The following is a 25,774-nucleotide window of genomic DNA, read 5'->3' as shown; positions in this document are numbered from 1 at the left end:
AACAATACATGCTCTATAAACAAGGCTCACTGTAAGCTTTGCTTTTTTCGGCCTGTCCTTTTCATCCTCTGTGAGCCTCTACTGTCATCTGAACCCCCAGCTCTGCCTTGCTCTGATTGCTACACCAAGAATTCCTCCACTCTGCCGCGTTTCTGTCACTTTCCAATCAAACCCCAATCCGGCTAGTCTAGAGCCGCCAAGCCTGACCACCGGCAACCTCCCCTCTTTCTCTTCTTTGCTCAACGTCGCTTGCCGACACATCCTGCCTTTTTGCTCCGTCTGTTACCATCCTGCTAATATCGGTTCTCCTATCTGTCACTTTTTGTTGCATAACGCTCAGGACTCTGTCCCGCGGCCCGATCTTGTCTTGTTTACTACCTACATACTTTAGACCGATCAGTCGCCTGCTCACTGAGCTTGCAGGAACGGTGCAGCTGCTGAAACCGTGCATGATTCTATCTGATGCTTGATTTACCTACCGCCTATTGCTCTAGAAACGTCCTTTCGTCATGATCCATGTTTACCCGCACAAGCCCTATAGATTAGCCGGCTATATCCACGGCGTATAAGTCATCATACGAGTCGGATATGTTTCAAGCCTATGTATGCTCAGCAATTCATCCCAGTAATGCCAGTCGTGTGCACAATCGTCTTCATCATCGCTGATCGCTTGTGTCTGCTCTGTTTGCAATCTCCGATTGTACTCTGCTTTTGCACCCATCATGCTCCCTCGTATTCGATCCGTGACCGCGCGAGTGTTTTCAGGAAACTCTCGCCCGTATATATCTGCCATGCTCAACTGCAGAGGTTCCAAGAACGTAGGTCGCACACGCTTCGCCAGGGTATCTTGTTGTCGTCTGAGTCCACGTTCGCGGCGCCTCCAGGCGCCATTTAGAAGCTTCAATATTTCTCGCGTGAGTATTTTCCGTGGATACGTCACGATCTCGGGGCTGCCGAGGAGTGAGCGCTCGATGTTGTGCCATTCGTGATGTATCGGTGTCACGATAGTAACAATGTCTTGAAACTCACGATGAAAAATGCAAGTACCTCCAAGTGATTCGTATCACCCGACCGCAGAATATCTGCTCTAGCGAGAGTGGTCCTCGTGGCTTCTTCGTATCTCGTCACCAGAGTCTCTCACTTCTCACCATACTGATCCTCGAAGTCCGCACTTGGTGATATGAAGACCACGGCGACAAACAAGTGAGAAAAGAGAGCCGCGGCAGCGACCGGAGTCTTAGTCACAGTAGTGGCAGACATTTCGAACAGTGATTCCACCACTGACCGTCTTGCAATTTTCGTGAGTGGATGGACGTTTCCGAGGAAAGCGGTTTTCGGCAAGTTTTTAAGCGGCCCGACTGGAGAATTGACCTAGCTTGGTAGAAGGAGGATGTGCTGCTGTCATTAGATGTGCAGTATGATCAGATGCTGCGCGGAACTCTGGGACCGGCTGTGGCTGTTCTTCAGCAGAGTTTCTGGGAATTAGCAGCGGGAGGGATCTCGGTGCTTGGGATGGCATTTTCGGCAGACTCTTCAGTCGCATTGCTTTACTCTACAGGATTGGCAGTATCTTGGACGTTGTCTGAGGTATCAGGTGGCCACGTGTTGCTTCCCAACTCGGCGAGTTGATCTTCTATTCTGGTTGAGTCGAACTTGATTCTTTGTCGCGGTGACGGGGGGACATCCTCAGACTCTCGGCGCCGTTTGGTAAATTTTCCAGCGATCATCTTCCCAGCTTTGGACGGCCTTACGACTAGGTAATTGCCTCTATTGATTGCTTCTAGGTAACAGCAACAGGGGTTGCTGATGGCGTTGAACAGCAAGCGAGTCACACCGGTACCATCCACTGTCCGCTTTGAAGGTCTCAGGTGGGTTCGAATGGAGCAATCTCTGGTCGGATCGTGGTGTGGTTGGCTTCTTCTGTTGTTTACCTGGCCAGAAAGTGCAAATCCAGAAATCGCCGCCAGAAGTGTGGTTCCCTTGAACACAGTCTCGTATTGCTCCCACTTGATGGACTTCGCATATGGTTGTCGCGAGATTCGCAGGAAAGCGCCGCCTATGACAACGACGTACAGTCCAGCAAGCAGATAGTACCGATAATTGTATGAAGCGGATGCGTCGAAGACGGACATGTGGCGTTGATATGTGCAGCCGAACCACAATTGATAATTCCCAATACAAACGTAGATTTGTGATTGTCGTGTGTTGGAAGACAATGCAAACAGCAAAGGGTACTCCCAGAGCACAGCAGAACGCTTGTGGTTGGGCGCGCAAAAAGCAAAAAACGATGCTCTCCATCAGGGAATCGAACCCTGGTCTCCCGCGCTTGACGAGATTTCTCTTGACAAGCGGAAATCATGACCACTAGACCAATGAAGATGAGCCAGCTGTGCTGGTATTGGTTGATGAAGAGGCTTTGTGGCTTAACCTTATATAACCAGTCTTCCTCAATTGGGGGGACCTCGTCATCCATCTACACTCCGATCCTGAATCTCCGAAATTCTTACCACAAATAGACATGAGCTTCCCGCACGTACTCTTCGCGGAAGGTACCAGTATCAATGCTGCTGTTGGGGACGGACTGCAGTTGTGAAGGCCGTGACGAAACACAATGTTTAGTGCCTACAATTATCTGCAGAGAACAGTGAGTTTTTTCAAGCCCACCACTTCATCAGAAAACACCATGCCATCCGAGGTATGTCGTTTAAATAGACGTTAGCAATTCTCCAGAGAGAAAGAGGGAAATATCACAGCGAAACGACAGCAGCAACCGGATCTGGAAATTTTTTCTTTCGGACAGAGTTCCCGTTCTTGACACGATCGGAAAAAGACTTCCATCTCCGGAAACACATCTCCAGCTGTCTCCCACACTTTGAAGATCAAAAGCGTTGGCATAGGATCCACTCATGGCCTCGGAGTGGCCAGTCATGGTCTAAGACTCTGGCACGTCAGATCACTTGTGATGGGCGAAAGATCTTCTGTAGGTGTGAGGAGATAAGGAGAGCAGAGATTTTTGACTTGCCTTGTTCTTATAAAATCAAGGTGAGGGTGACTTTTGCAAAGGTAAACTTTCTTTTCGCTTTGTATACAACTGGAGAATGACTACACGGACGACTCTGGAGATGCTGGAGCAACCGCGCCGTCGGTCTGTTGTTCCTGGTGCTGAGTTACAGGCGCCGACTCCTGCTACGATCTCAGCTGGCTCGTCCTACTTTCCAGACTTAGAGAGCAAAAGAGTGAATTGGCATGATTTGCCTGACGTCTCTTCGTTTCCATCTACACCTATTGGAGCACAAACGCCTGCGGGAGCATCTACACCAGGTTGGACGACTCCGGGAAATGCGACACCAGGATGGCAGACTCCAGCTGGAGCATCAACACCAGGATGGGCAACACCAAAGTCAACTCAAGCTCGCCCTTTGCTGTTAGAAACAGCCTATCCGGATATTGGTACTATTTACTCTTGGAGAGGCTTTATGATTCTACTCATCACATGTGGCTCTCAGCTTATGGATAATATCTTCATGACTGCTGTTAATCTGTCTCTTCCATCCGTGCAGGCAGAGTTTAATGTCTCCAATGGAGATCTCCAATGGCTTCTCTCCGCTTACACACTTACTTTTGGAGGATTCTTGCTCTTCTCTGGCGTACTGGCAGATCGTTACGGCAAAAGGCAGGTCTTCTCCATTGGCATGGGTGTGCTATCTGTCTGGACTCTTGCCAACGGCTTTGGCAATTCTTTCATCCAATTAGCAATCTTCCGAGCTCTGCAGGGTGTTGGTGCTGCAATGACCGTTCCATCCTCAATCGGCATCATCAGTTCTCATTTTGTCGCCAGCGAGCGTATAGTCGCCTTGACCATGTTTGGAGCTTCTGGTGCAGTGGGCTTCTGCGCAGGCCTCATCTTCGGCGGCTTTGTAACCGACTCTCTAGGCTGGCGCTACATCTTCCGCATCGCCGTTACCGTAACCGGACCACTAGGCATCATGGGCTGGCTCCTCCTCCCAAAAGACCGCAAAGAAGGCACAGCACGACCAAAGCTAGATTTTGTAGGTGCCGGTCTCTGCACAGGCGGTTTAATCCTCCTCTCCTTCGTCCTATCCAGCGGCGGCGAGTACGGCTGGAGCAAAGCCTTTATAATCGCCCTCCTCATAATTTCCGTCATCATGATCTGCGTCTTTGCCTATGTGGAGAAGAAAGTCAGCAACCCCATCATGCCCCTCTCACTCTGGAAGATCAAAAACTTTGCTCCCCTCTGGATAGCAGGATTTGTGCTCTACGGAAGCTATCAAACCGTAATCTACTACGTCGTGCTACAAGCACAGCAAGTAGCCAAACTTTCTGCCGGCGCAACAGCACTGCGCTTTTTACCCATGGGAGCTGCGGGATTCACCACAAACATGGTTTTGGCAAAGTGGATGAAGTATATGAATATGCGATATCTGATGCTGCTGGGAATGTTGATTACAACACTCTCACCCATCCCGGCGTCTTTGATGCCAGCTTCCGACCCCAATTTCTGGAGATACATCTTGCCTACATCCATCATGGTTGTGACAGGCGTTAGTATCTGTTACATTTGCATCACAAACATCATGCTAAGCTCCGTGCCGGCGAATGTAAAGAGTCTATGTGGTGGTTTGGTCAACACGGCATTCCAGATCGGCAGTGGTGTTAGCCTTGCACTAGCTGCTGCTGTCGTAGATGCAGTAGATGGGAAGAAGGGCCATGACGAGAGTAAGCAGTACCAAACTGGTTTATACTGTTGTATCGGCTTGTCAGGACTAGGACTTGTGGTTTCTGTGTTTGGATTACGTGGGTTGGATGGAAATGCTGGTGGTGCTCAGGTGCATTAGTGTTGCTGTTCCCCCTATTGCGCACATGCGGTTAATGACATTGCAACTTTCATGAAATATATATAATATATAGACTGACAGAGTATAGAAGTTAGACTATCATCATTATCATTTTATTATCATTGTCATCAGTATCATTATTATCATCATTATCATCATCATCCCGTACCAAACACACAGTAAGGAGATGGAAGCAGAAAGAGCTAAAGAAAGTACTACTTGTTCCTCGCCTCGGCACAGAAATGAAGGGAAGTGGAGACAATATTATAAAGCTATGATACAGAGCTATGTAGTCTCGCTATTATGAGTATAGTAAAGAAACACAGAAAACAGCAAATAAGAAGGAGTATCAATCAAAGCAAGACCCCCTCTCCACATTTCGTCATGAACAACATCTTCTCATCTCAGATCTTCTGGAGTTCATCTTTCTCGTTCTTGTGTGTGAGCCATGTTGTTTCTCCATCCAATCCGTATGAGCAACGCCACATCTGAAATGTAGTCCCTCCATCGACTAGATCCTCAATTCCGCTGAGCGCAGAGTATGTAGTCTATATCTCCATGTCGAGAGTCTCGGAGCCTTCGTCGTCTTCCGTAAGCTGGATAACATTCGAGTCTCTATCGGTGCTGCGGTCGAGCTCGGCAAGCAGAGAGGCAAAGGAGACAGGCGGACGCACTGCTGGTGTCTGAGCCATCTGCTGTGCAGTGCCAGTAGATTCATTCAAGATATTTCTCTCATGGCTAGATGAAGCAGGAATGTAGGCAGACACTGGTCATCCCTAAACATATAAGTTCTGGGTGTGGTTTCGTCGGCTTGGAAGGAAGCAGTTGAGTTGATGGGTGTCGATGTTTGAGCGTCAGGGAGGAAGCCATATGAGATACTGGGGAGGGGTGCAGATCTTGGAATAGGTCTGGACGAGGGTGGAGGGCGATCGTCCTCGTAGTCACTGCTGATGGTGATAACCTCTAGTCTAGCACGACGGCGAAGCATCCTATCCACTCTCTCCGTGTCAAGTCTCTCCTTTCTCTCTGACGGGCGCACTGGTTGCAACTTGGCACGTTCGGTGCTGTTAAGACCAACTTGACGAGTTCTGCGCGTACCGTTAGAGATACCGCGATGGATGACAGCTCGGGCGAGATCGTCGTCCTCGAGTGATACCATGCCAAGTAACGAGGCACCTCCGCTAGATCCAGAAGAGCTCAAAAGCGAGCTACGTCTTGAGTGGCGGTTGAGGAATTGAGTAGCGGCTCTAGAGAAGCTGGAACCGCCTTGGGTCTCATCGTCATCACCATCATAATCATCATCATACTCCTGTTTGCCCTTGCCGTTGTCCTTTAGGTCTTCATTGCTGGTGATATGCTCCTCGTATAAGTCGTTAAGTACAGGGTTACTCTCTCTAGTGTCGACTTCTTCAGCGAGACGACGTTCAGGTAACTCAAAGTAGTCGTCCTCGTCAGGGTAGTAGTCGACGTAGTTAACGTTCTGTACATTGTGAAAATCCGAGTCTTCGAGTGAGGATGACATATCCTTGGAGGTCTTGGTTGCGAACAAGACGGCATGGATCCAATCATCAAGCATGTCTCTTGCGCCTTCGATCTTGGAGGTGAGCTCATCATCCATAGCGACAGGACTAAGTTTACCGGTAACAACACCTTGTATGCGGTCGACAAAGTCCTTCAGACCCTTATCTCTGTAAAGGCCTACAGGGAGTTCACAGATAGCGGTCTGGACTTGACGCAATTCGATCAGGGCGCGCAGGATGACCTCGATGTTGGGAACACCGTGGATAGAAGTGCAGCGAGGAAAGGAGTTTGCAGCGTTTTGCCATGGGTGAGGACGCCATGAAGTATGCTGAGGCTCGACAAAGCGAATGCGCAGACAGTTGAGACCGAATCTATCGTCCTTCTTCAAGAGCTTGACAAGCGCACGAAGCATAAAGTGGGTGTGCATGGCATCGTGACGACTGGCCTGGTGCTCCGAGACTCCCTCCTTCGCAGGATAAACTCTGATGAGAAGCCTCTTGATGCGCGAGAAGCCGAAAGGGTCATTGGGACTTTCAAAGCGCTTGAAGCGGACCTGAGTGAAGTGCTCACGGTACTGAAGACGCTGAAGTCCCGAATTCAAGAACTCGACGCCGCCATCGAAGATGCCTTCATGGACGTTGATGGCAAAGGTGCGTTCATCGTACAGCATGACGAGGATCTCACTCGCAATCTGTTTGTTCAGAACCAGTGCATCGTGCAAAGACAAGTGAGGCTTTTGCTCAACGCGACTGATCTTAGCAGGACTCGTGGTGGGGTGCGCGATTGTCGGAGTCACGAACCATGTTGCTGAGGGTAGAGGTGCGAATGCTGCAAATGCGGGTTGTTGTGTCCATGCTGGAACGGCTGTCCAAGGTACTGGAGGTGGCGGTCCTTGTTGGAGGGCAGCCACAGGATTAGTACCGAAGACTACCATAGGTGCGGCGGCGGAAATAGTGCGAGTAGGTACCTGTGCTTCTGCTTCGACGCCGGTAGATGCTTGACTGGGCTCGATAATCTTGCCCTTTTCTGGTAGAAGATGGCTAAAGATTGCGCGGCGCAACTCGCAAGGGAGGTTGAGGAACGGAGACGAGCCATCACTGGGTGCGATCGAGGCATCTTTCGAGGGATCCAATGGGATCGGGGCGGTCTTGACTGGTTTGAAATCATCGGCGCGGTCCATGATGTCGTCGTAGAGTTCTCGTGGCAATTGTTGAAGTTGGTTGTTCAAGAAGGAGTTTTGCATGCCGGCATAGTGAGCGAAAGGGTTTGTTGTCGCCATGTCGATGGTGTCGTCGTTGTTGTTGTTGTGTGACGGTGGAAAGGGTAGCTTGTTGTCGACGGATGATGCGTCGCGTCAATAGCGTGAGTGATACTGAATTTGTGCGCAGTCTGGAGAATTGGCCGGATCGTCTGGTGGTTTTGATGTGACTAGAACGAAGTGACGGAGTCTGGGTGACTCGAATGCTATGTTGTAAAGTGAATTTGAGCAAGTTGCACAAGAAAGCTTCGGGCTGGATAAATGTGAGTCGGTAGCTGCGACCTTGTGAGACGTTATTCATTCACCACCAACACCAACCTTCCGCTGTCTGATCTTGCGAGGCCAGCGTAATTGAGTGTCTCGATCTCTACTTATGTGCGTCGAGCGAAGGTGAATTGATCGATTTAGATGCTTGGGTTCTAGTCGAGGAAGTAATCGACATTGCCTTTGGTAGCGTCGTACTGTAACAGCATCTACGCCTCGCTGCACCGGTTTGGAGTCGCTCTACAGAAGCATAGTTCTTCCGAGTCTTGATGGTCTATACTAGAGTCTGCTCCTCATCAAGCGATTTGGGAATACTGTGCCTCGAGGCAGCCATGTGTCACGAGCCACTACAGAGGGAGGATCACTACACAAGACATGAGACGTTGATTAACTTGGGATTCGTTTCATTCATCATGTGGTATCAATGACTTATGTAAAGGTCATGTCTTCGAGCGAGCGCGCTGAACCTGATAGCGGAAGAGTGCACTTGTAGTCACCCACGTCGCTTATCTATGCATTCCAACATTCACGGCCTGGTCGACGTCGTGATGAGTGGAAGCGTTCGGAAAGGCGTTTCAGTCGTCTGTGAGCAGTTCGAACTGGCACTTCAGACCGCGTCTAGTGGCCGACCGAAGGGCCCTGGGTGATGTTACGGTCGCCGTTGCGAGCAGAGTTCTATGTTCTTGTCAGAGTGTGTTCTCGTGCCTTGAGCTTGTGCTTGGAGAGCTTGGCTTACCTCGGTCTCCTGGATGTCACCCTTCTCGAGGATCTGCTGAACAACATCCTCCTCCTTGTGGGTGCCGAACTCGTTGTCAAGCTGGCTATGCGAGGCAGCGTCGAGAACACCCTGGGTGCCGTGGCTGGTATGATTGTTAGCGGGGTACGGCGGGGTAGCTGTCTTGACAATGGCTACTTACTTGTGGGTAACAAAGACCTTCCAGCCGCTGACAACCTGGGCAAGAGGGACAGACTTGTCGGCCTTCCACTCACGGACAGCCTGAGCAGAGTCGACAAAGACAATGTAGTCGTCGTCGGAGCCCTTGTAGTGGACCTTGACCTGGGCGGCGTTTCCTCTCATGTTGGCGGTTTGGATTGGTGGATGGGTGGTGACTGAGTAGTGAATGAGTGTAGTAATTGGAATATGGGCGAAGTTGTATGTTGTGGATAGAAAAAGGGAAGATGAATGGCCGCCTGTCTACAAGGTCGTTTTGAAGCATGCACCACTCCATTGGACACGCGACTTCCCTGACTTCATAGCTTCAGCACGGCCCTACGTCACCGGAGCTTTGACTAAAGAACGCTTCGAACTGTCACCCGACCAAGACGATCTCTTGGCACTGGTCATTCTGGCTGTACGTTCTATATCATCTTCCCACAGGGCCACTCTCTCCACCTTTTCCAGCCTTGGGCATGAACAACCGATGGAAACAAACAGAAGACTGTTTTACTTCCTGTCCATCTCGAAGAATGACAATCGGGATAGCGACAACATGAATCTTGCATTGTACTCATACTGTCTTGTATTGTTGCTTAATACTATCATACCCAATACTAGCCACATCTCTTTCGTGATGCTGACGTCTTCTCTCCAGTCGCCGGAGCAAGGAGCGCAAAGCTTCGAGCTCGAATGACCCCTTCTCCACATACGTAAACAAATCAACGTGTCTCCACCTCGATCATAGCAAAATCTTGCATCATCCTCGTCATTCGTCACCAACTCAAGACTTGCTGGTCAGATACCTCAAGAGTCTTGGTCTCTTCTTCCTCATCGTGTCAGATTCCGCTCCCTTGGCCTCTTTCTTCGCCTCGCTGCCAATCATGTTGCCGACATTGCTCTGCAGTGCTTGCAAGCTGTCCTTCCTGTCCGATCCATCCACCGTTTCAGCTTTGACCTCGGTCTCTACTGGTGCACGCGCCTGTGTCGTGCTCTTGGCTCGCTTGACTTCCGGTGCCTTGTTTTCTGTAAAGAAAAAGGGCGACCTTGGGCGATCCGTCATCGTCAATGTCCGCAATCCCAGCTTACGTGTGCGCTTCGAATCCGGTCCTTGCAACTCGAAATCCTCTGGCAAGAATGCGTTCGGTGCATTCTGAAAGTTGACAAGAGGTGGACGCTTCGGCTTGAAAGTGTCAGGGCGTGGCACTGGTTTGGCTTTGACGAGCTTCTCCGTTGGCGCGTGACCGTGGACACTCGTATAGCTCATCGATCGCCTGGAGAAATTGCTCGCAATACTGGCCATGCTCAGCTTGCGGAGCAAGTCGTTGGCCGTGTCCTTGAAAATGTTCTCAGTGCGCCTTGAGCCCATGCCTGGATAGGGGATTGAGTCCTTTGTCCAGACATCGAACATGATGGCCTCCACCTTGATACGCTCTGCCCTCATCGGTGCCAGTATGGGGACACCGCTGGAGGTTGGAAGTGACTTTGAGCGGCCAGGTAGCGAAGAGGTCGAAGAGTTGGTCAAATCAACTTTCGGAGCTGAGGTATGCATTATGATGACCTGGTTGCTGTCTACCATCGGTCCCATGGTCGCAGTACGCTGGATGGAAAGTCTTCGAACAAAGCCTCTAGCCTTTCCGTAAGCTTTACCGATACTGCGCAACTCTCGAGTGAGTGGTGACTGGAGATCGAGAGGAAAACTGGATCCCTCAGAAACCTGCTGTGCTTCAACGGCGATTCGACCAGCAAGTCGATCTCTCCAGACGTTCTCCTCGATCTCTGAGCATGCTCCAACGATTAGCTCATACATCTTGCCGGCGCATTCAAACACGATCTTCCAAGTAAATGGTGCTGTGTGGCATTGGAGACCTGTTGTTGTCAATGGCGTGCTCTGTTCAATGCATATCGCAGCTTACCTTTGCCATTGTCACTCTCTTCAATACTAGCCGATGCCAGGGAGATGGCAACAACAACCTTGTACTTTGATGAAGAACGATCTGCCAGAGCAAGCAAAAGACATGATTCATACAGAGTACAGATCATGTAGCATCCATGAAACTTGAGTTTGTTCCGATAGGCAACATACAGAGTGCCGCAAAGGGACAAGCGGCCGAGACGCTGGAGAAGGAGTTCGCGTGGAATCTGACCAGATCAGTAACATGTTTGCCGAGTTTACAGAGTTCTCTTACCTTGTCCGAGAAACAGAGTCGATCTTGGAGAATCCAGGAGTTCTCCATGAGTCGAAGCCTGTCCGGGTTGTCTTTCGAGTCGTCAACGTTGCGACACGTCTCACCCAGGCGGTAAAGAACATCATCCAACACCGCATGCGAAGTGGGGTCGTCGCAAGAAGGTGTGAGTCTGCAAAGGTCCTTGAAGAGCAAATCGTAGCGAGTGATTCTTTGAATGGGCTGTAGCACAGTCAGTCCGGATCTTCGAAGATTTTTGTGTAAAGTCCACCTTGATGAGTAGGTCTTTGATACTAAGTGCCTTTCTGCGATTTGCTTCTCGACTCTTGACAGGATTCACAGATGCAGAGAGTGTCTCGATGGCTTTGTCGTAGTCCCAAACAGAGAAGGACGACTTCTGGGTAAGGTCGATATCGTCGTGCATGAACTCGCACCTGGCACTGTACTCTTCATACAACGCAAATCGTTTGATCTGTTGATGTTGTCAGTCTAGCGGTAAGTGGAAGGGGGGTGACACTGCTGACGTTTTTTGCAAAGACTCGACCAACATCAGCGGCAGTAGCTGGTGTGCAGGCTAGAGACAGCGGCTCCTGGCTTGGAGCTCTGTGCGAGTCAAGCGAATAGCGATTTGACCATCCAGTGTGACTGGTTCCCAAAGGAGGTCTGCGGACAGGTATAGAATCCTCGCTGTGCCATCTGACATGGTAAGGCTTACGCTTTGGCGCTGATGTTTCGGTGATTGCTTGATCATGGTCCGAGAAAGGTATTGCTTGGTGCAGATCTTCCAACAACTCAGTGTGTAGTTGGAGCAGGTTAGTGATATTACTCCGAGTCGAAGCACGAGTTTGAGGACCTGGAAATGGCGATGTTGGCGGCAAGAATGTGAAGTATGCCTGTAGCGGAAATGTCAATTTGCTGACGCTCTGTTCACGTCAGGAAGAAACCCACGTTGCTCAAAGCCTTGAGATCTGAAAGATAGCTCTCCTCAGTCTTGACCAGCTCTTCAATCTTCTCACGTCGCTTCTTTGCTCTTTGACGGGCGGCGTCGTCGATGATGAGACTCAGGGAGGGGCGACCACTGTCAGTGGAGAATCGGGGCTCTGACTCAAACCACCCACTGCTTCCACGATAGAGCCTGGGGTGACCAGACCTCCGGCTGGCGGATCTCGACAAGGGAGCAATACTTGCACTGGCAACGGTGATGGTGGCTGACTTGACCGCAGTGATGAAGTTAGTGGACGAAGCCCAAGACCCTGACTTACGATGGCCTCTGAAAGAAGGTTCTGGTGAAGTTATTGCCGACTGATTTGCTTGCTGTAGGAGAGTGTCGAGTCTTGGCCGGACATGATTTTTGTACCAGGCCTTCTTTAGTCTCAGGGTGTTCATCCATCTAGAGAAGGGTTGGTGCGACGACGAGGTAGGCGTGACATCGGGCGGCTCTACCACTAGAGGATCGATATGTGGTGCGGAGCTGTCATATGTCTCGGACTCTAGCAGAGCATGGTCTTCATCCCAATCGCCTCTTTCTTCGTCGACAAGATCCAAGGTAGAACGCTCGTTTCTCAGAGCGGGTGTAGTAAGAAGAGGATCCGATTCGACTGGAGACGGCAAGGGTGTAAGGGCAGGCACAAGTTGCGGGACAGAAGGCGGGACGCTTAGAGGACGGGATATGTTGCTTGCGGTAGTTGGACGACGAAGGGCTGAGGGGTGTGTCACATTCTCAAGGTCCGAGTCGGATGTCGATCGGAGTGGCGTGCCGTGTTTCGAGAGTGAGCGCCATGGTGTACCATATATCGAAGCTACAGAGGCCGAGGAGCCGGCTGACAGCTGTCTCGAGCGATGTCGATGGACGGTTCCCGTACTGCCCAATGACGACCACGATCTTTCATACCTCTTTTGGTCGTAAGGAGAGCCCAGCGGACTCTGGGGCATTAGAGAGAGGACGTAAGCCATGTCGGGTTAATCGAGATACTCTGCTGTGCTGTACTTGAAACTAGTCGGATAAGCGTCGATACTGTCGATGAAGCCTTGACCTTCCAAGAGAGGATTTGGCATTCGTCCAACGAAGAGAAGTCGATCCAAAAGGTAGCCACCCAGGATTGAATGTTGCTTTTCAATTAGAGCACATGTCTCAAGACAGGCAAGCGACCTCTGGGCCGAGCTGGCCGGGTTGATTGGAAATACGATAGGTGACAAGACTGCTCTGCGAAGCGACTGAGGGTTTGAATATCCTGACGACCCAGCAACAGTCCAGAGCAGAATCGCTCCTTCCATCAGAGATAACTCTCAACGCGAAGCTTGCAGAGGAAGATGACCAAATAGGCTGTCACAAGAAGATCAGCGTCATCAAAGACGCCGATCAACACCGCTTGCCTTTGCGTATGCGCGAAGACACAACATAATGAAACTTGAACAAAAATCTACGAGCGCCCGGAGAAGATGGATTGTTCTACTCCCCTGCGGCGGGTGCCCGCCGAGCATGCGTCCTTGCTTCGCGTCTGAAGCGACGCGAGCCACGGTTTCATCAATCTCTTGACTTTATTGTATACACATTCCGCCATCTCCGACATTGTCTTTTTCCAAATCTGAGAGGCTACTTGCATCAACGAGATTGTTGTGGAGAGTAGAAGAAGTCAACAACCAAACGAGAGAACCTGGAAAGAGAGCCCTGATGTCTTGGCTTCCATCATCACTTGAGCTGACTCCGACCACAAACCCTCCCTCCACTGCTCCCATCACGTCGAGTGTCTCACACAAATCTTCCTGACATGTCATAAGATCTGAACCTACGCTTGGTATCCTGTCGGGGAGATCATGCCGACGACGCCATGTCTGACTCCGAATCGCAAGTCCAAGCAAGGACAAACAGGTTCATCGTCCTTTGTGTCCCTGTCCGGCACCTTGCCGCAGAACCGGCATGCTGCCTCCGGACACATAGTGTTACCACAAACGAGCAAAAGTGCCAGCCGCCGCTTCGTTACATGATAAGTTGTCTTACCTACTCTATACCAACTTTGACTTGCGGATTCATGTTTACGGCTTGGCCTTGGGTGCTGCTGTGACTGGTCCAAGGCTGAGGGGCATCAAGTGACATGAATTCGAAACCATACTCTTCAACTCGAGATAACGGCAAACTTCTGTGCGCCCACAACAAAGCAAAAACCATTGCTGAGGAGGTTAATGCTTACTAAGGTGAGAGTATAAATGCAAGTGGAGGTCCAGCAGGAAGGTAGATCTGGCAGCAGAGCACCATTCTTTCACGACTGACCTCGACCACATCCAACAAGTTCGTCTCCAACATTGTGCCTTTCCCTGCTCTCTGGTCTTCTCATCATACGCCTCAGCGCTTCTTATCCCTCGTCTGACTCTGGTCGTCACATCACAGCCCATTAAGATCACACGGCAGCAAACACCAAAATGCACTTCGCCTCTTCAACCCTTCTCCTCTTCGGCATCCTCCTGACCGTCACCAACGCCCTACCAGCACTGCTACCAGCACTGCTACCAGTATCCCTCCCTTCCACCTTCATCTTTCGCTCAGGAATCAGTCCACGAACCCAGTCTTTCATACCCAGACAAGCCGGCTGCAACATAGCACAATGTGATCAATGCCGAAAAGACGCCAATTGTGCTGCTGGTACACCTGCTTGGTAAGCTGTTACCCAACAACACCCGTGATGATTTGCTTGGAACTGATGGGACTCTGGCAGTTTTGTATGCGATACTTCTCCATCTTGCGAGTGTGGTGTTTGAGGCTAAATGTCTTGGTCTAAGAGGGCGAAGGGTGGAGGACATGGTGCGGGGTTGATGCGACATTTGTGCATCTCCTTGTCTGCATCTCATGGGCTCTGATATGCAACTGAAGTGAAACACGTAACTTTGAATATTCTCACGTCAACGTTTTTCTTTTGCTCCTCGGTATGTTGTCTTGAGGATATCACATAGGTCCGGGAGTTTTATAGGTCCATCTTCCAAGAGTCGAGCTTCAGATTCAGGATTCTTAATGTATACAACGACACGATCATCTGAGCACACTGATATCTTATTGGGTCCTTGGAAATACACAAACAATCAACTTCATCATATAATCAAGAGTTAGAGTCCCATGGTTGAGCAGTAGACACATATTATTGTCCATAGATGGTGGTTGAGGGTATCACCCTGGCTGTTTCATATCTGCGCCTTGAAACGTAACTGTTCCAAAAAAAAAAGCATTTCGTGTCGCGATCAGCTCATAGAGTATCTGACCACTGCAGGATTTGGTAGACATGCGAGATTGGATGAATGACTGTGTATACAGAGAAAGAATGAGAGAAACGATAGTTTCGAGTTTTAAGGCGAAAACATCTCGACTTCCATGTCTTCCACAGCTTCAAACCTTGCTGTAGCTGGTTCGCTATGCTCCTGTGCATCCTCGAAGCACGTCTGGTCACCTGCTTCGAGTGTATTGTCGGAAAGAGGGGAACAACCGTTCGCCGTCTAGGCATCTGGCATTTCTTCATCAGCCTGCTTGGTCGTATCTTCCTTCTTCTCTTCTTCAGTTTTGGATTCTTCTTTTTTCTCCTCGGTGGGTTCCTCCATGGCAGTGTTTCCCTCGATGTCTTTGTCATCGCGTGTTACTTCCGGAGACTTTGCTCTTCCTGCTGCGGCTTCCATATTCAGCGGTCGTGTGAGGCCGATTGCAGTGTCCTGAGGTCCCATATCTTCGGCGCCAATCTCCTCGGGTCCGCGCGCATGAGTGTGTTCCTCTGGCTTGTCTCCGTCGTCTTCTTCGGCGGCTAATGTGCTCTCGCCTCTGCCAACAGCGCTCAAAGAGCCACTGGCCATCAAGGAGCGACGAGGGACTTCTTGACCTACTGGCACGATACCGGCTTCCTGCTCTTGACGTAGAAGTTCGCCTTGTGTAACTCCACCTTCAGCGCGTAGGTGCTGCTCATGGCTCATGGTATCTTCGTCCTGAGGCGAGGCAGGTCCAACGTTGGAAGATACAGAAACAGTCTCGATCACGCCAGTGCCATTGGGACCTTCTATGGTTTGCGAGCTTTCGCTGCGAAAGTCGTGATGTCCATTTTCGCGCTTCAGCCAGGGGATAGGTGTGAGTAATGCGCCGCCTAGGCTCTCGTCGCTACCCAGTCCTTCGCGCTCGGGGTGGTTCTCGCTGGGTTCGCCATTCGCGAGGAAGCCGCTTGCTGAGTCGATGCTGATATGAGCTAGGGGGAACTCATGTACAGCACTCGTGACGGAGACGACGCGATCGAGGGCGGCGAGGAAGGGCGGCAGGTAGCGGTAGTATCTCTTTGGATAGAGGACTAGCTCGGCCAGGCGCTGGATTGTATAAGGTGGGTGCTTTGGGAAGTTGGTCTCGAGTGTGCTCCTGGAGTAGTGGTAAAGTGTGTAGAGGTCGGGCGGTAGTGGAGAGGAAGGTGACTGTTGGCGAAGTTGAGGGACAGCGGCGAATGAGGGAACCGGTGGGCGTGGAGCTGCATTCTCCTTGTCGGTGCTGGCCGGCGGATCTGAAGGCTCTACAGTAGGAGCACTGGGTTCGGGTGACTTTGTCGCGCCTGTTGAATCATCGTTGGAGGGAAGGATGACTGGCGCTACCGGCAGTAGGACGGGTGGAGAAGGTAGCGGTGGCGCCTTGGGTATCGGAAAGTCGTTGTGTACAATCTTGACTCAAGTCAGCCACGGAGCTGTAGATGCGAGGCGATGGGCGTACGTTGTGTAATTTCAGCAGCACATTCTCCAGCACTCGCGGCCATTCGGATCTGTCGTCATTGTTCAGAAAACGCGCTCTGTGGGAAGTGATACGCGACTTACATGTCGATGGACCCGTCACGCGCCGCCTGCTCTAGAATCTCGTCACTCGTTAACATGCTGGTCGCTGTGCAGTGTATGGATATGTTACAAGTGCATCGCGAGGTGGAGAGAGAAACATGAATCGTGATATGCTCGCATGTTTCAGCATCATGGTGAAGCTTGGCTGACACGGACATGCCAAGACCCGTCTATAGCAATTTACTCTGGCATGTGACAGTCAACGCTTTGTGCTTTTGTGTCAATTCGCTGAAATTGTGCTGGTATATCTGATCCGCTGATGCTGAAACCCGACAAAGAAACATGTCTGCTGCTCCTTGAACCATCTTTGCCCTTTTCTGATGATTACTCCACTGCTCCTCGACTCCATGGGTATCCCGACGTCGTTTGTACTTCTGCTCCAACTGCGCTTCTACTGAGTCTTGAACAAGAGGATGGCGCAATGTCCGAGGTAGAAGTAGATGAAGTGCTTGGTCTCTGTTCGATGTCATTAGCCATATTACCTTTCCCAGATAGCACAAGCTTCTTACCGTGAGTCACGAAGCTGCCAAAGTTTCTGCCGACAATGCAGTGCCAGGTGGTGCCCTTGCGCTCGTCGAACTGTATAGCGGTTAGTCTGAGTGTCGTAAAATAGCCATATCGTAATGTCGAACCGTCTTCTTGATGTGGTGTGCAATGTCCTAAATATCAGTCAGCGTTTGTTGGCAATATCATTCATGCAGTCGGAACCGAACTCACCTTCTCGATGTTGAACTTCTCCATAGCCTCTTGTGCTGTATACCAGACATTGGTTAGCAACATGCCTGCCTTCAATCCATCCATCTCCGCATAAACGTTCTCCACAATCCCATGACTTACCAACTTCAATGGCTTCCTGCTGCATGTCGTCGGTCTGGAACATGACATGAGCTACGAATGCGCAGTAAAAGAGTCACAGAAATCATACCATGTCCGCAGACTTGACCTGGGCTGTGAGCAAAGCATTAGCTCAACTGCCCCTTTTGTCTATTCATCGACCAGCATCTTCACTTACCCTCGAGCCTCTCGGACTGCTCGAGCTGCTGGTTTGTTGTGTTCTTCTCGTCGGACATTGTGATGATGTGAGTCTGCACTTTCCTACTCTATGACTCCTGAAGGGAAATGTTTGGGGACAGGCTGGATGATGTTGGGAGTTGTCGCGTCGCAATGGGGGTCCGAGCAGAGGTAGCAAAGCCGAGCAAATCGCCGGACCGCAAAATCGCCGCGGCGCAAATCTCGACAATCTCGACGCAGCCATAAATTTTTACATCATCTCTCTTCCCTATCAACCTCTCTTCTCTCTATCTCAGTCGCTCCTTATCTTCAGCAACTGATAGCTATCCAGTCATGGAGTCAGAGTCATCACGTATTTTCGTACGGGGTTTACCCCCCACCATGAGCGAGGCAGACTTCAAGAAGCACTTTGGCAAATATGAAGTCACCGACGCCAGACTCTTTCCTCAGCGCCGAATTGGTTATGTCGGATACAAGTCGCCTGAAGATGCTCAAAAGGCTGTCAAGTACTTCAACCGTACTTTCATCCGCATGTCCAAGATCGGCGTTGAGCTGGCCAGACCCGTATGTTGCTGAAGCCCTACCCCTCCAGTCCTCACCTGCTAACTCCTCTCTCAGATCGGTGAGGCTCCCACAAGGAGACAAGGTCAATCGTCACAACATCCGTTGGCTATGGCCAAGCTGCCAGCATACAACGCGAATGCCGAACCCATTGTAGCCAACCTCAAGCGAAAGCGCGCCACTCCTGAACCTGAGACCAAAGAGAAGGACCCGAAGCTGAGCGAGTTCTTGACTGCTATGCAGGCCCCTTCCAAACTTCGTGGTACTCGAGGTGAAGAGGTCAGCATTGCCAATCAAGAGCTCGACCCCAAGGTCGTTGTGCCCGAGGCCGACAGTGACTCCGAGTATGAGAATGTGCCCAAGAAGTCGAAGAGTGCAGCCCCAGCCGTGAAACCTTCACCAGTACCTACCACCACAGATGCCATGGAGGTTGACAAGCCCGACACAATACAAACTGAGCAAGCAGATGCGAGTGCCGAGCCGGCTACAGAGCAAGACACAGTCATGAATGACGACGATTGGATGCGCTCACGAACAAGCAGACTTCTCGGTCTCGCAGATGACCAAGAATTAGAGGAAGCCGCTGCGACCACTCAACCATCATATACAGTGGCAGCATCACTCAGTCCCGAGCTGATCCCCGAGGCGGAGCATGCACCGAAAGAACAAGAGTTTGAGGGCTTCGGGGACGAACCCGAACCACCGACAGACGAGGTCGAAGAAAAAGTCCGAGCCAGTCAACGCCTTTACCTTCGAAACCTTTCCTACGCTACCCAGGAAGACGACCTGCGAGGCGCTTTCACTGGCTTCGGCAATCTAGAAGAGGTAAGCACTTTATTCCTTCTTTCTTTTCAATTCATCACACGCCAAGCGTGCTGGTTCAAGGATGAACACCTGATAGGGACAGCTTATGCACTATGTGCAGATGCTGAGAACTCAGGAAGAGTATTTTAGTAGATGCCTCTCTAGTCTGAAAACGAACCAGCTTGCAAAACATTCATATCTGCAATCAATATTCACAAGCAGCTGGCTAATACATTATGGCATTAGGTTCATGTACCAATCGATCCCAAAACTGGAGCAACCAAAGGCTTCGCATACCTTCACTTTGCCAATGCAGACAGCGCTCTACAAGCATTGCGTGAAATGGATGGCAAGGTTTTCCAAGGTCGCTTGTTACATATTCTTCCTGCTGCTGCCAAGCGAGAGGACAAGCTAGATGACTTTGCCCTTTCGAAACTTCCCATCAAAAAGCAGCAAGCCATTAAGCGAAAGCGTGAGGCTGCTTCTGCTACCTTCAACTGGAATTCGCTCTACATGAATGCCGACGCTGTTATGTCCTCAGTGGCTGATCGTCTCGGCGTGTCTAAGTCTGAACTGTTAGACCCCACTTCATCTGATGCAGCCGTCAAGCAGGCGCACGCCGAAACTCACGTCATCCAGGAGACAAAGTCATACTTTAAGGAGAATGGTGTCGACATGGATGCATTCAAGAAGCGGGAACGCGGCGACACAGCAATCCTGGTGAAGAACTTCCCTTATGAAACCAAGGCTAGTGAGCTCAAGGAACTGTTCGAACAGCATGGCAAGATCAAGAGATTCTTGATGCCTCCTTCTGGCACCATTGCTGTTGTTGAGTTCGAACACGCCCCCGAAGCACGTGCTGCATTCGCGTCTCTTGCTTACCGCAAGATTCACACCTCAGTGCTTTTCCTTGAAAAGGCGCCCAAGGATCTGTTCCAGGCGACCGCCCCGTTGACTGACAGCACGGACAGAGAGACCACCCAGGCTGGTCTCGATGCCAAGGCTTCCGCTAGCGAATTGCTACAGGAAACCGGTACAGAGGTGTCTGCGGGTACTACAAGTACTCTGTTTGTCAGAAACCTAAACTTCACCACAACGACAGACCGTCTCACAGATACTTTCCGCCCTCTGTCTGGTTTCCTGACTGCAAGAGTCAAGACCAAGACAGACGTGAAGAAGCCTGGCCAAGTTCTCAGTATGGGTTTCGGTTTCCTGGAATTTGCCAGCAAGCAACAAGCCGCAGCTGCTATCACGGCAATGGATGGCTACAGTCTAGATGGTCACAAGCTCCAGCTTCGTGCGTCGCACAAGGCTACTGATGCTGCTGAAGAACGCCGCAAAGAGGACAAGGCTAAGAAGCTTGCTGCCCGGGGAACCAAGATCATCATCAAGAACTTGCCATTCGAAGCGACCAAGAAGGACGTGCGCGCTCTTTTCGCTGCTTACGGTCAACTCCGTTCTGTCCGCGTGCCGAAGAAATTCGATAAAGGAGCCCGCGGTTTTGCTTTTGCAGACTTTACTACGCCGAAGGAAGCGGAGAACGCAATGGATGCCCTGCGCGACACTCACTTGCTTGGTCGTAGACTGGTTCTCGACTTCGCCGCCGAAGACCCTGAAGACGCCGAAGCCGAAATTGAAGCAATGGCCAAAAAGGCCGGCGCTCAGCTTAATAAGGTCGCTTTGCAAAAGCTCACCAGCGGCGGTCGCAAGAAGATCCGTATTGGCGACGATCAAGATGGTTTGGAAGAGGTGTGAGTGCAGCATTAAACTTCGTGGTCTTTGGGGGATGCGGAAAGGCTCCCTTGCTTGTACGCTCTCACCTTTCAATCTTACACCTACCCTCTCCCTTGGCTTTGCTCACTTGGCAGGTTTCTTTTGGTAATCAACCAGGCGTATTGGACAACGTCCCTCTGATAAAGGTTGGTGCTAGCCCTTTCGTCACGTACTCGCACGTGCAGGAGTCGATCGAGACCCTTTCAGTGAAGGCTCCTGCGTGATCGCATTCCTGTATCGTGTGGAAGGTGAAATTAGCCCACCACCTTCATGTTCCCTTTCCGGAACAGTCAGCGCTACTTGGAGTGATCGTCCATATTCCCCCACACGTCATGTAGGAACCCCTGCTGTCGATGAAATGATGAATTCCACCAGAAGGTTGTATCCGTGGCGCTGCGCGACCACCGGCCTGTTCCTACGGCAAGTTCAGCCTGTCACTGTAGGCCTCCCCCGAAGGCCATGACCCCTGCCGAGATTGATCCACGGGTCATGGCCTCTGTAGATGTCCCTGGGATGAGGATCAATTCTATAAACATGTAACCGATCCAATAGCAATGGGCCAATCCACTAGCTATTCTTCTCACAAGTCGTTCCTTCCAAACATCAAACTTTTACGATCCTTTCTTTCTCTCATTGTATCTCATATTTACCATCAGCATTCTTAGAAACACAATCCATTCTTTACACTTCATTCTTTGCCTCGAAGCTTGTTCCCAGATGGAATCTTTCCACTCAACTCCAGTTGTGCCATCCAATGCTCCGTTATGGACTGAGGTTGATCAAGGCTCTCATGTTCTCAGAGAGCAATGTGGTAATCGACAACTCGGGTATCTGCAAACTCAAACTACTCAGGACTACTACGCCAACATCAACGATGACTCTACGTGTGGTTCGGCTGGTGTTAGGGGCTCGGACTACCAGCCTTTACAATTCGGTCGAGGTCAACCGGGCAAGCCTCACTACCCGTGGATGGCCGGTCTGGCACAAAGATACGACCCTAGCTCTCAATACTTATTCAGCAATGTTACTCGCGGCAAGTCTCGTGGTATACGTTGTACGCTTTCTGATGATCAGGAAATGGACCAAGCGGCAGAGAGGAAGGCCAGACTTCTCGCTTCGAGATTCTTGCGCTGTGATGGCTACATCAAGTATCGAAATCGACAGCCCAAGGAGAAGAAGGGCAACAAGGAAGATGCAAAGTGGCCGGATCATATCGAAGATGCTTTCATCGTAGGTTCGTAGATGGGTCCATCACATCAAAGCCCAATTACTGACGTAGCTCCGTTCCAGCACTTTGTCGTCACCCTCCTTGTGGTCGTAAGAAGGCGAAAGCTCCGGGAGAACAACACAACGACGACGCAAAGGCGATGGGCAGAAACGAACTCATTGCAGATTACATCTTCCGCAACACCGGAGACGTTCGCACCAGAAAGCAGGTTTCGAGCCATATCCAGGTACTCAAGCCGTTCGTGCAAAATGAGGCAATCAGTAAGCAATGTAGCAGATTATTGCTGAGATGACACTAACATGTGACAGTCATGCGCTTTCTCGCTACCCCTGGCGAGGGGAAAGAGTCGGCAGCTAGCAAGGCTGCTCGGAAGAAAGCGTCGGTCTACAATCCTGGTAGCCAGATGCAGACTGGATTATTGCAGCACCACCGAAATTTCTCCTTCCCATCTCCCTTCGATCCTCAGCCCGAGGAATTCTGCATGTTCATGCGCTCTAGTAAAGCATCGGAGACGCTGCACACATACAGCGCCACGGAAGGCTTCAGTCCCAGCAACTTCTTCGTACAGACTCAAGCAGAACTCTACACCTTCTTCCCTGGACTTGCCAACATCCCAGCCGAACGCTTTGCTAGTGGCAAATTCCTGGCTCTTCACGTACCTATCATGCTTCACTCCAAGAATTTAGTTGGCGATACAGAATTGGCCATCAGTTGGGTTTTGAAAGCTCCGGCTCGCGACCCCTCCGTTTCGATCAGTAGCCGCACGAAGCTGTATCTCAACGGCCGACCCATGTACTGTGATAGAGCGGGAAATCGTCGCTTCTATGACAACCAGGACTATGAGTTGACCGAAGAGATGCATGAGGATTGGAAAAACTTCACCCGAGAGTGTGATGCCGCAGAGGTATCCGAACACAACGATGGTCTCGAGGTAGACTCCCATGGTCACTACAATTCAAAGACGAGGAGCGATGGAGGGATGGTGCAGTATTATGTGCCTTTCTCCAGTACTTTTTGGGCGCGCTATCTTTACCACGTCGTCCTTCTTCAACGACAAGCCAGGGAGCTGGAACATCGTCCCTCGCAGCAAGACGAGAGCACCGAAGACAGACAGGATCTCTTTCACAAGAAGCTTGCTGAAGTATCTTCGGCCTTGGAAGAGCTTACTGCCGTTCAAGAAATTATTGCAAGGACGGAGCTAGGAGAAGCCCGAGTAGTATTGACAGTCCACTTCTCCTTCTCGCATGCGACAAGTAAGGAAGCTGCGGTGACGAAATGGCAGTATCTCGACATGACTGGCGCGTATGAAGACGCGATTCCTTTATCTGCTGGAGGCGTGAGCCAGGTTTCGTTCTCTGCGAGTGATAGTCAGGAAAGTGCTCTCAGCGCTCAGGACACTTATGGTGGAAGCCACGACTATGCCAGCTTCGACTTTTCCGCACCCAGCAACGGACATCATCAACAAACACAACATGCATATCCAGATCCTTCGGACAATGCTGCGAATGGCTTGGCTTCGCCCATCGACCTTCACGATACGCAAGCGACTGCTGGGTACAACACTTCCTGGCTACTGCCCACCTCGACGTCTGATCTCGACCACCCCGCTTCGACCGTTCTTGACCCTCTACTTCCTCACGGTGCCCGATCGAGCCTCCAACAGCATCATCTTCACGATGTCAATTCATTTGATTTTAGCAATGGCAACATCTCCATCTCCCTCGACAGCTCCGCTCTGTCACCACATCAGCCTCTCCCCAACTCTTCCGCCGCCGCCGCCTTTTCCTCAGCATTCGATGCCCTTGATCTTGATCTTGTTACCACAGATCCGTTACTCCTACAACCGTCTCGTACTACGACACCTTGGATGCAAAGCTCGACCGCCACTCCAACAGACTACGCCGCCCTGTTCAGTCAACCTCATTCACCAGCCACTGCAGCCTTCCCAGACTTTGACAATGGCGGCGCCAACCTAGCTGACCACCTCGCTGCTGCCGCTGGAGGCCTAACAGACACCTTCGACGTTAATACACTCCCCAACTCCTTCTCACTATCTGCTCACCAAGCCTTCCCCGGTGCCGGCAACACCACCTCCGATCTCGACCACCAATCCCGAGACCAAAGCTTCTCCACCCTCCCTCCAGACACAGAAGCCAATGATGTCGCCCTGCCCTCCACCGACCACTTTTCCCCACCTCAGCATCAGTCCTTCAACTTCTCCCACCACGACGGCTTTTCCCTGCCTGAGAAGCAAACACAGGATTTCGGGACACAGAGACAGGATTCGTTTGCTAGTCATACAAATGCGTATGCGAGCCAGACTGATGTTCATGATTTTGCGCATTCGTTTGAGGTTAGTGCAGAGAATGGGTTTGATGTGGGAGAGATTGGAAAACAGCAGGGGTATGGGCAGGGTTTGCAGCAGCAGAGGCAGCAGCAGCAGCATGAGACTTGGGGCGGTGCTGGGTTTTGAGATGCTGGGACTAAAAATCTTTTCTTTTCTTGTCACTCTTTTCTCTGTAGGCTTGCAATCGTAATCTTCAATTACTGCTCTCCCTCGTCGGTGTAGGGCGATTTGGTGCTTGTGAATATGCAAGATGGTGTTTGAGTGACGAGCACCATTATTGGAAAGAGGCTAGATGTTGTGCTCTCCTTCTTCAAGCTGGCAGAGAACAGATAACTATGCATTTCCACAACTGTAATAAACACTACAACTCAAGGCAGGAGATAAATCTGTCCCAAGGCGCGAGAATCATCGTTCTGCTCGCATCTCCAGCATCAGAGTATAACAAGGTCTAGAGGGCTTTGTAAAAAAAAAGAAAGAAAAATGCACAGTGATTTTTCTAAAGATCAGAGTTGTGGCACTTGAGAGCAATGGAAATATTTATTGCCTCTCTCTCCCCGGACATCTAACGTAGACTTTGGAAAAAGGTACTGTGCATTCCTTCCAGAACAGCTGAAAAAAATTAAAAATAATGTTTGCTCGAAATGTGGGAGATAGACATCTGCTCTATAGGCGCCAGAGGATCCAAAATGCTCTGAACCCCCCATCTCCAGCATGATAGATTACTCAAGGAATTGGAAGAGGCTGTGTGGAAAGACGAAGGTGATTTTTTCTGGGACTTGCAATGGGTTCACTGAGAGTAGTGAGATGTTATACTCTCTCCCGATATCAACACTCTTCCAAAAATCACTCTGCATATCCACAGCTAGTCTACACGGTGTATATCGAGCCTGGAGAGCATGAGAGGGGAGACATGATATCACTGAATCAAATCGCTGTACACAAATTGCGCAATCGTTCGAGAGCAAAGTATCATGTTTCCATATCATCCTCGTCAGCGACGTTCATCTCGCGTGTATATTCTTAATCCCCCCATAGCCATAAAAGCCATGAATAATGCACAGAAGCCTCTCTGCTTGTCTTCAGCATCCATAATCATTCTTCAGATGGTCTGTGTCTCGCTTTCATCCAGCAAAAAGGAATGACACCACCATAGAACCTTTGAAAATCGTATCTCTGCATCCACTTTTCCCGCTCTC

General features: G+C 50.6%; 11 protein-coding genes across 11 annotated transcripts; 4 read left to right on the top strand and 7 right to left on the bottom strand.

The window, feature by feature from the left end:
* Positions 1-1,547: 1,547 nt before the first annotated feature.
* Positions 1,548-2,132, bottom strand: AUEXF2481DRAFT_26899 (uncharacterized protein; the record flags this gene model as incomplete). Its single annotated transcript, XM_013491311.1, has 1 exon — positions 1,548-2,132. One exon carries the CDS (start codon positions 2,130-2,132, stop codon positions 1,548-1,550), a length of 585 nt encoding a protein of 194 aa, XP_013346765.1.
* Positions 2,133-3,008: 876 nt separating this feature from the next.
* On the top strand, positions 3,009-4,953 carry AUEXF2481DRAFT_37048 (uncharacterized protein). The gene has a single exon (XM_013491435.1). It carries the CDS (start codon positions 3,099-3,101, stop codon positions 4,854-4,856), a length of 1,758 nt encoding a protein of 585 aa, XP_013346889.1. The 5' UTR covers positions 3,009-3,098; the 3' UTR covers positions 4,857-4,953.
* A 621-nt stretch (positions 4,954-5,574) lies between these two features.
* On the bottom strand, positions 5,575-7,656 carry AUEXF2481DRAFT_2466 (uncharacterized protein; the record flags this gene model as incomplete). Its single annotated transcript, XM_013491217.1, has 1 exon — positions 5,575-7,656. One exon carries the CDS (start codon positions 7,654-7,656, stop codon positions 5,575-5,577), a length of 2,082 nt encoding a protein of 693 aa, XP_013346671.1.
* Positions 7,657-8,484: 828 nt separating this feature from the next.
* On the bottom strand, positions 8,485-9,065 carry AUEXF2481DRAFT_37046 (uncharacterized protein). The gene is made up of 3 exons (XM_013491434.1): positions 8,817-9,065; positions 8,636-8,759; positions 8,485-8,574 (listed from the first exon to the last, which is right to left on the bottom strand). Exons 1-3 carry the CDS (start codon positions 8,975-8,977, stop codon positions 8,518-8,520), a joined length of 342 nt encoding a protein of 113 aa, XP_013346888.1. The 5' UTR covers positions 8,978-9,065; the 3' UTR covers positions 8,485-8,517.
* Positions 9,066-9,617: 552 nt separating this feature from the next.
* On the bottom strand, positions 9,618-12,972 carry AUEXF2481DRAFT_26895 (uncharacterized protein; the record flags this gene model as incomplete). Its single annotated transcript, XM_013491310.1, has 6 exons — positions 9,618-10,702; positions 10,750-10,975; positions 11,023-11,241; positions 11,291-11,491; positions 11,544-11,912; positions 11,968-12,972. 6 exons carry the CDS (start codon positions 12,970-12,972, stop codon positions 9,618-9,620), a joined length of 3,105 nt encoding a protein of 1,034 aa, XP_013346764.1.
* Positions 12,973-14,148: 1,176 nt separating this feature from the next.
* On the top strand, positions 14,149-15,072 carry AUEXF2481DRAFT_37037 (uncharacterized protein). The gene has a single exon (XM_013491433.1). The coding sequence runs from the start codon at positions 14,437-14,439 to the stop codon at positions 14,671-14,673; it is 237 nt and encodes a 78-aa protein (XP_013346887.1). The 5' UTR covers positions 14,149-14,436; the 3' UTR covers positions 14,674-15,072.
* Positions 15,047-16,963, bottom strand: AUEXF2481DRAFT_37036 (uncharacterized protein). The gene is made up of 3 exons (XM_013491432.1): positions 16,837-16,963; positions 16,736-16,784; positions 15,047-16,686 (listed from the first exon to the last, which is right to left on the bottom strand). The coding sequence occupies exons 1-3, from the start codon at positions 16,890-16,892 to the stop codon at positions 15,499-15,501; spliced, it is 1,293 nt and encodes a 430-aa protein (XP_013346886.1). The 5' UTR covers positions 16,893-16,963; the 3' UTR covers positions 15,047-15,498.
* A 282-nt stretch (positions 16,964-17,245) lies between these two features.
* On the bottom strand, positions 17,246-17,924 carry AUEXF2481DRAFT_2462 (uncharacterized protein; the record flags this gene model as incomplete). Its single annotated transcript, XM_013491216.1, has 7 exons — positions 17,246-17,310; positions 17,364-17,433; positions 17,487-17,513; positions 17,572-17,606; positions 17,692-17,725; positions 17,780-17,802; positions 17,867-17,924. The coding sequence occupies 7 exons, from the start codon at positions 17,922-17,924 to the stop codon at positions 17,246-17,248; spliced, it is 312 nt and encodes a 103-aa protein (XP_013346670.1).
* Positions 17,925-18,198: 274 nt separating this feature from the next.
* AUEXF2481DRAFT_62796 (uncharacterized protein) lies at positions 18,199-20,985 on the top strand (the record flags this gene model as incomplete). The annotated part of the gene is made up of 3 exons (XM_013491497.1): positions 18,199-18,429; positions 18,484-19,251; positions 19,477-20,985. The coding sequence occupies 3 exons, from the start codon at positions 18,199-18,201 to the stop codon at positions 20,983-20,985; spliced, it is 2,508 nt and encodes an 835-aa protein (XP_013346951.1).
* Positions 20,986-21,720: 735 nt separating this feature from the next.
* AUEXF2481DRAFT_77474 (uncharacterized protein) lies at positions 21,721-24,783 on the top strand (the record flags this gene model as incomplete). The annotated part of the gene is made up of 3 exons (XM_013491520.1): positions 21,721-22,237; positions 22,294-22,491; positions 22,540-24,783. The coding sequence occupies 3 exons, from the start codon at positions 21,721-21,723 to the stop codon at positions 24,702-24,704; spliced, it is 2,880 nt and encodes a 959-aa protein (XP_013346974.1). The 3' UTR covers positions 24,705-24,783.
* A 432-nt stretch (positions 24,784-25,215) lies between these two features.
* Positions 25,216-25,727, bottom strand: AUEXF2481DRAFT_492037 (uncharacterized protein). The gene has a single exon (XM_013491635.1). It carries the CDS (start codon positions 25,562-25,564, stop codon positions 25,298-25,300), a length of 267 nt encoding a protein of 88 aa, XP_013347089.1. The 5' UTR covers positions 25,565-25,727; the 3' UTR covers positions 25,216-25,297.
* Between the last annotated feature and the right edge of the window lie 47 nt (positions 25,728-25,774).

The sequence above is a fragment of the Aureobasidium subglaciale genome (assembly GCF_000721755.1).
Source record: "Aureobasidium subglaciale EXF-2481 unplaced genomic scaffold scaffold_3, whole genome shotgun sequence".
Classification (NCBI taxonomy): domain Eukaryota; kingdom Fungi; phylum Ascomycota; class Dothideomycetes; order Dothideales; family Saccotheciaceae; genus Aureobasidium; species Aureobasidium subglaciale.
This window is presented reverse-complemented; position numbering and strand designations above follow the sequence as displayed.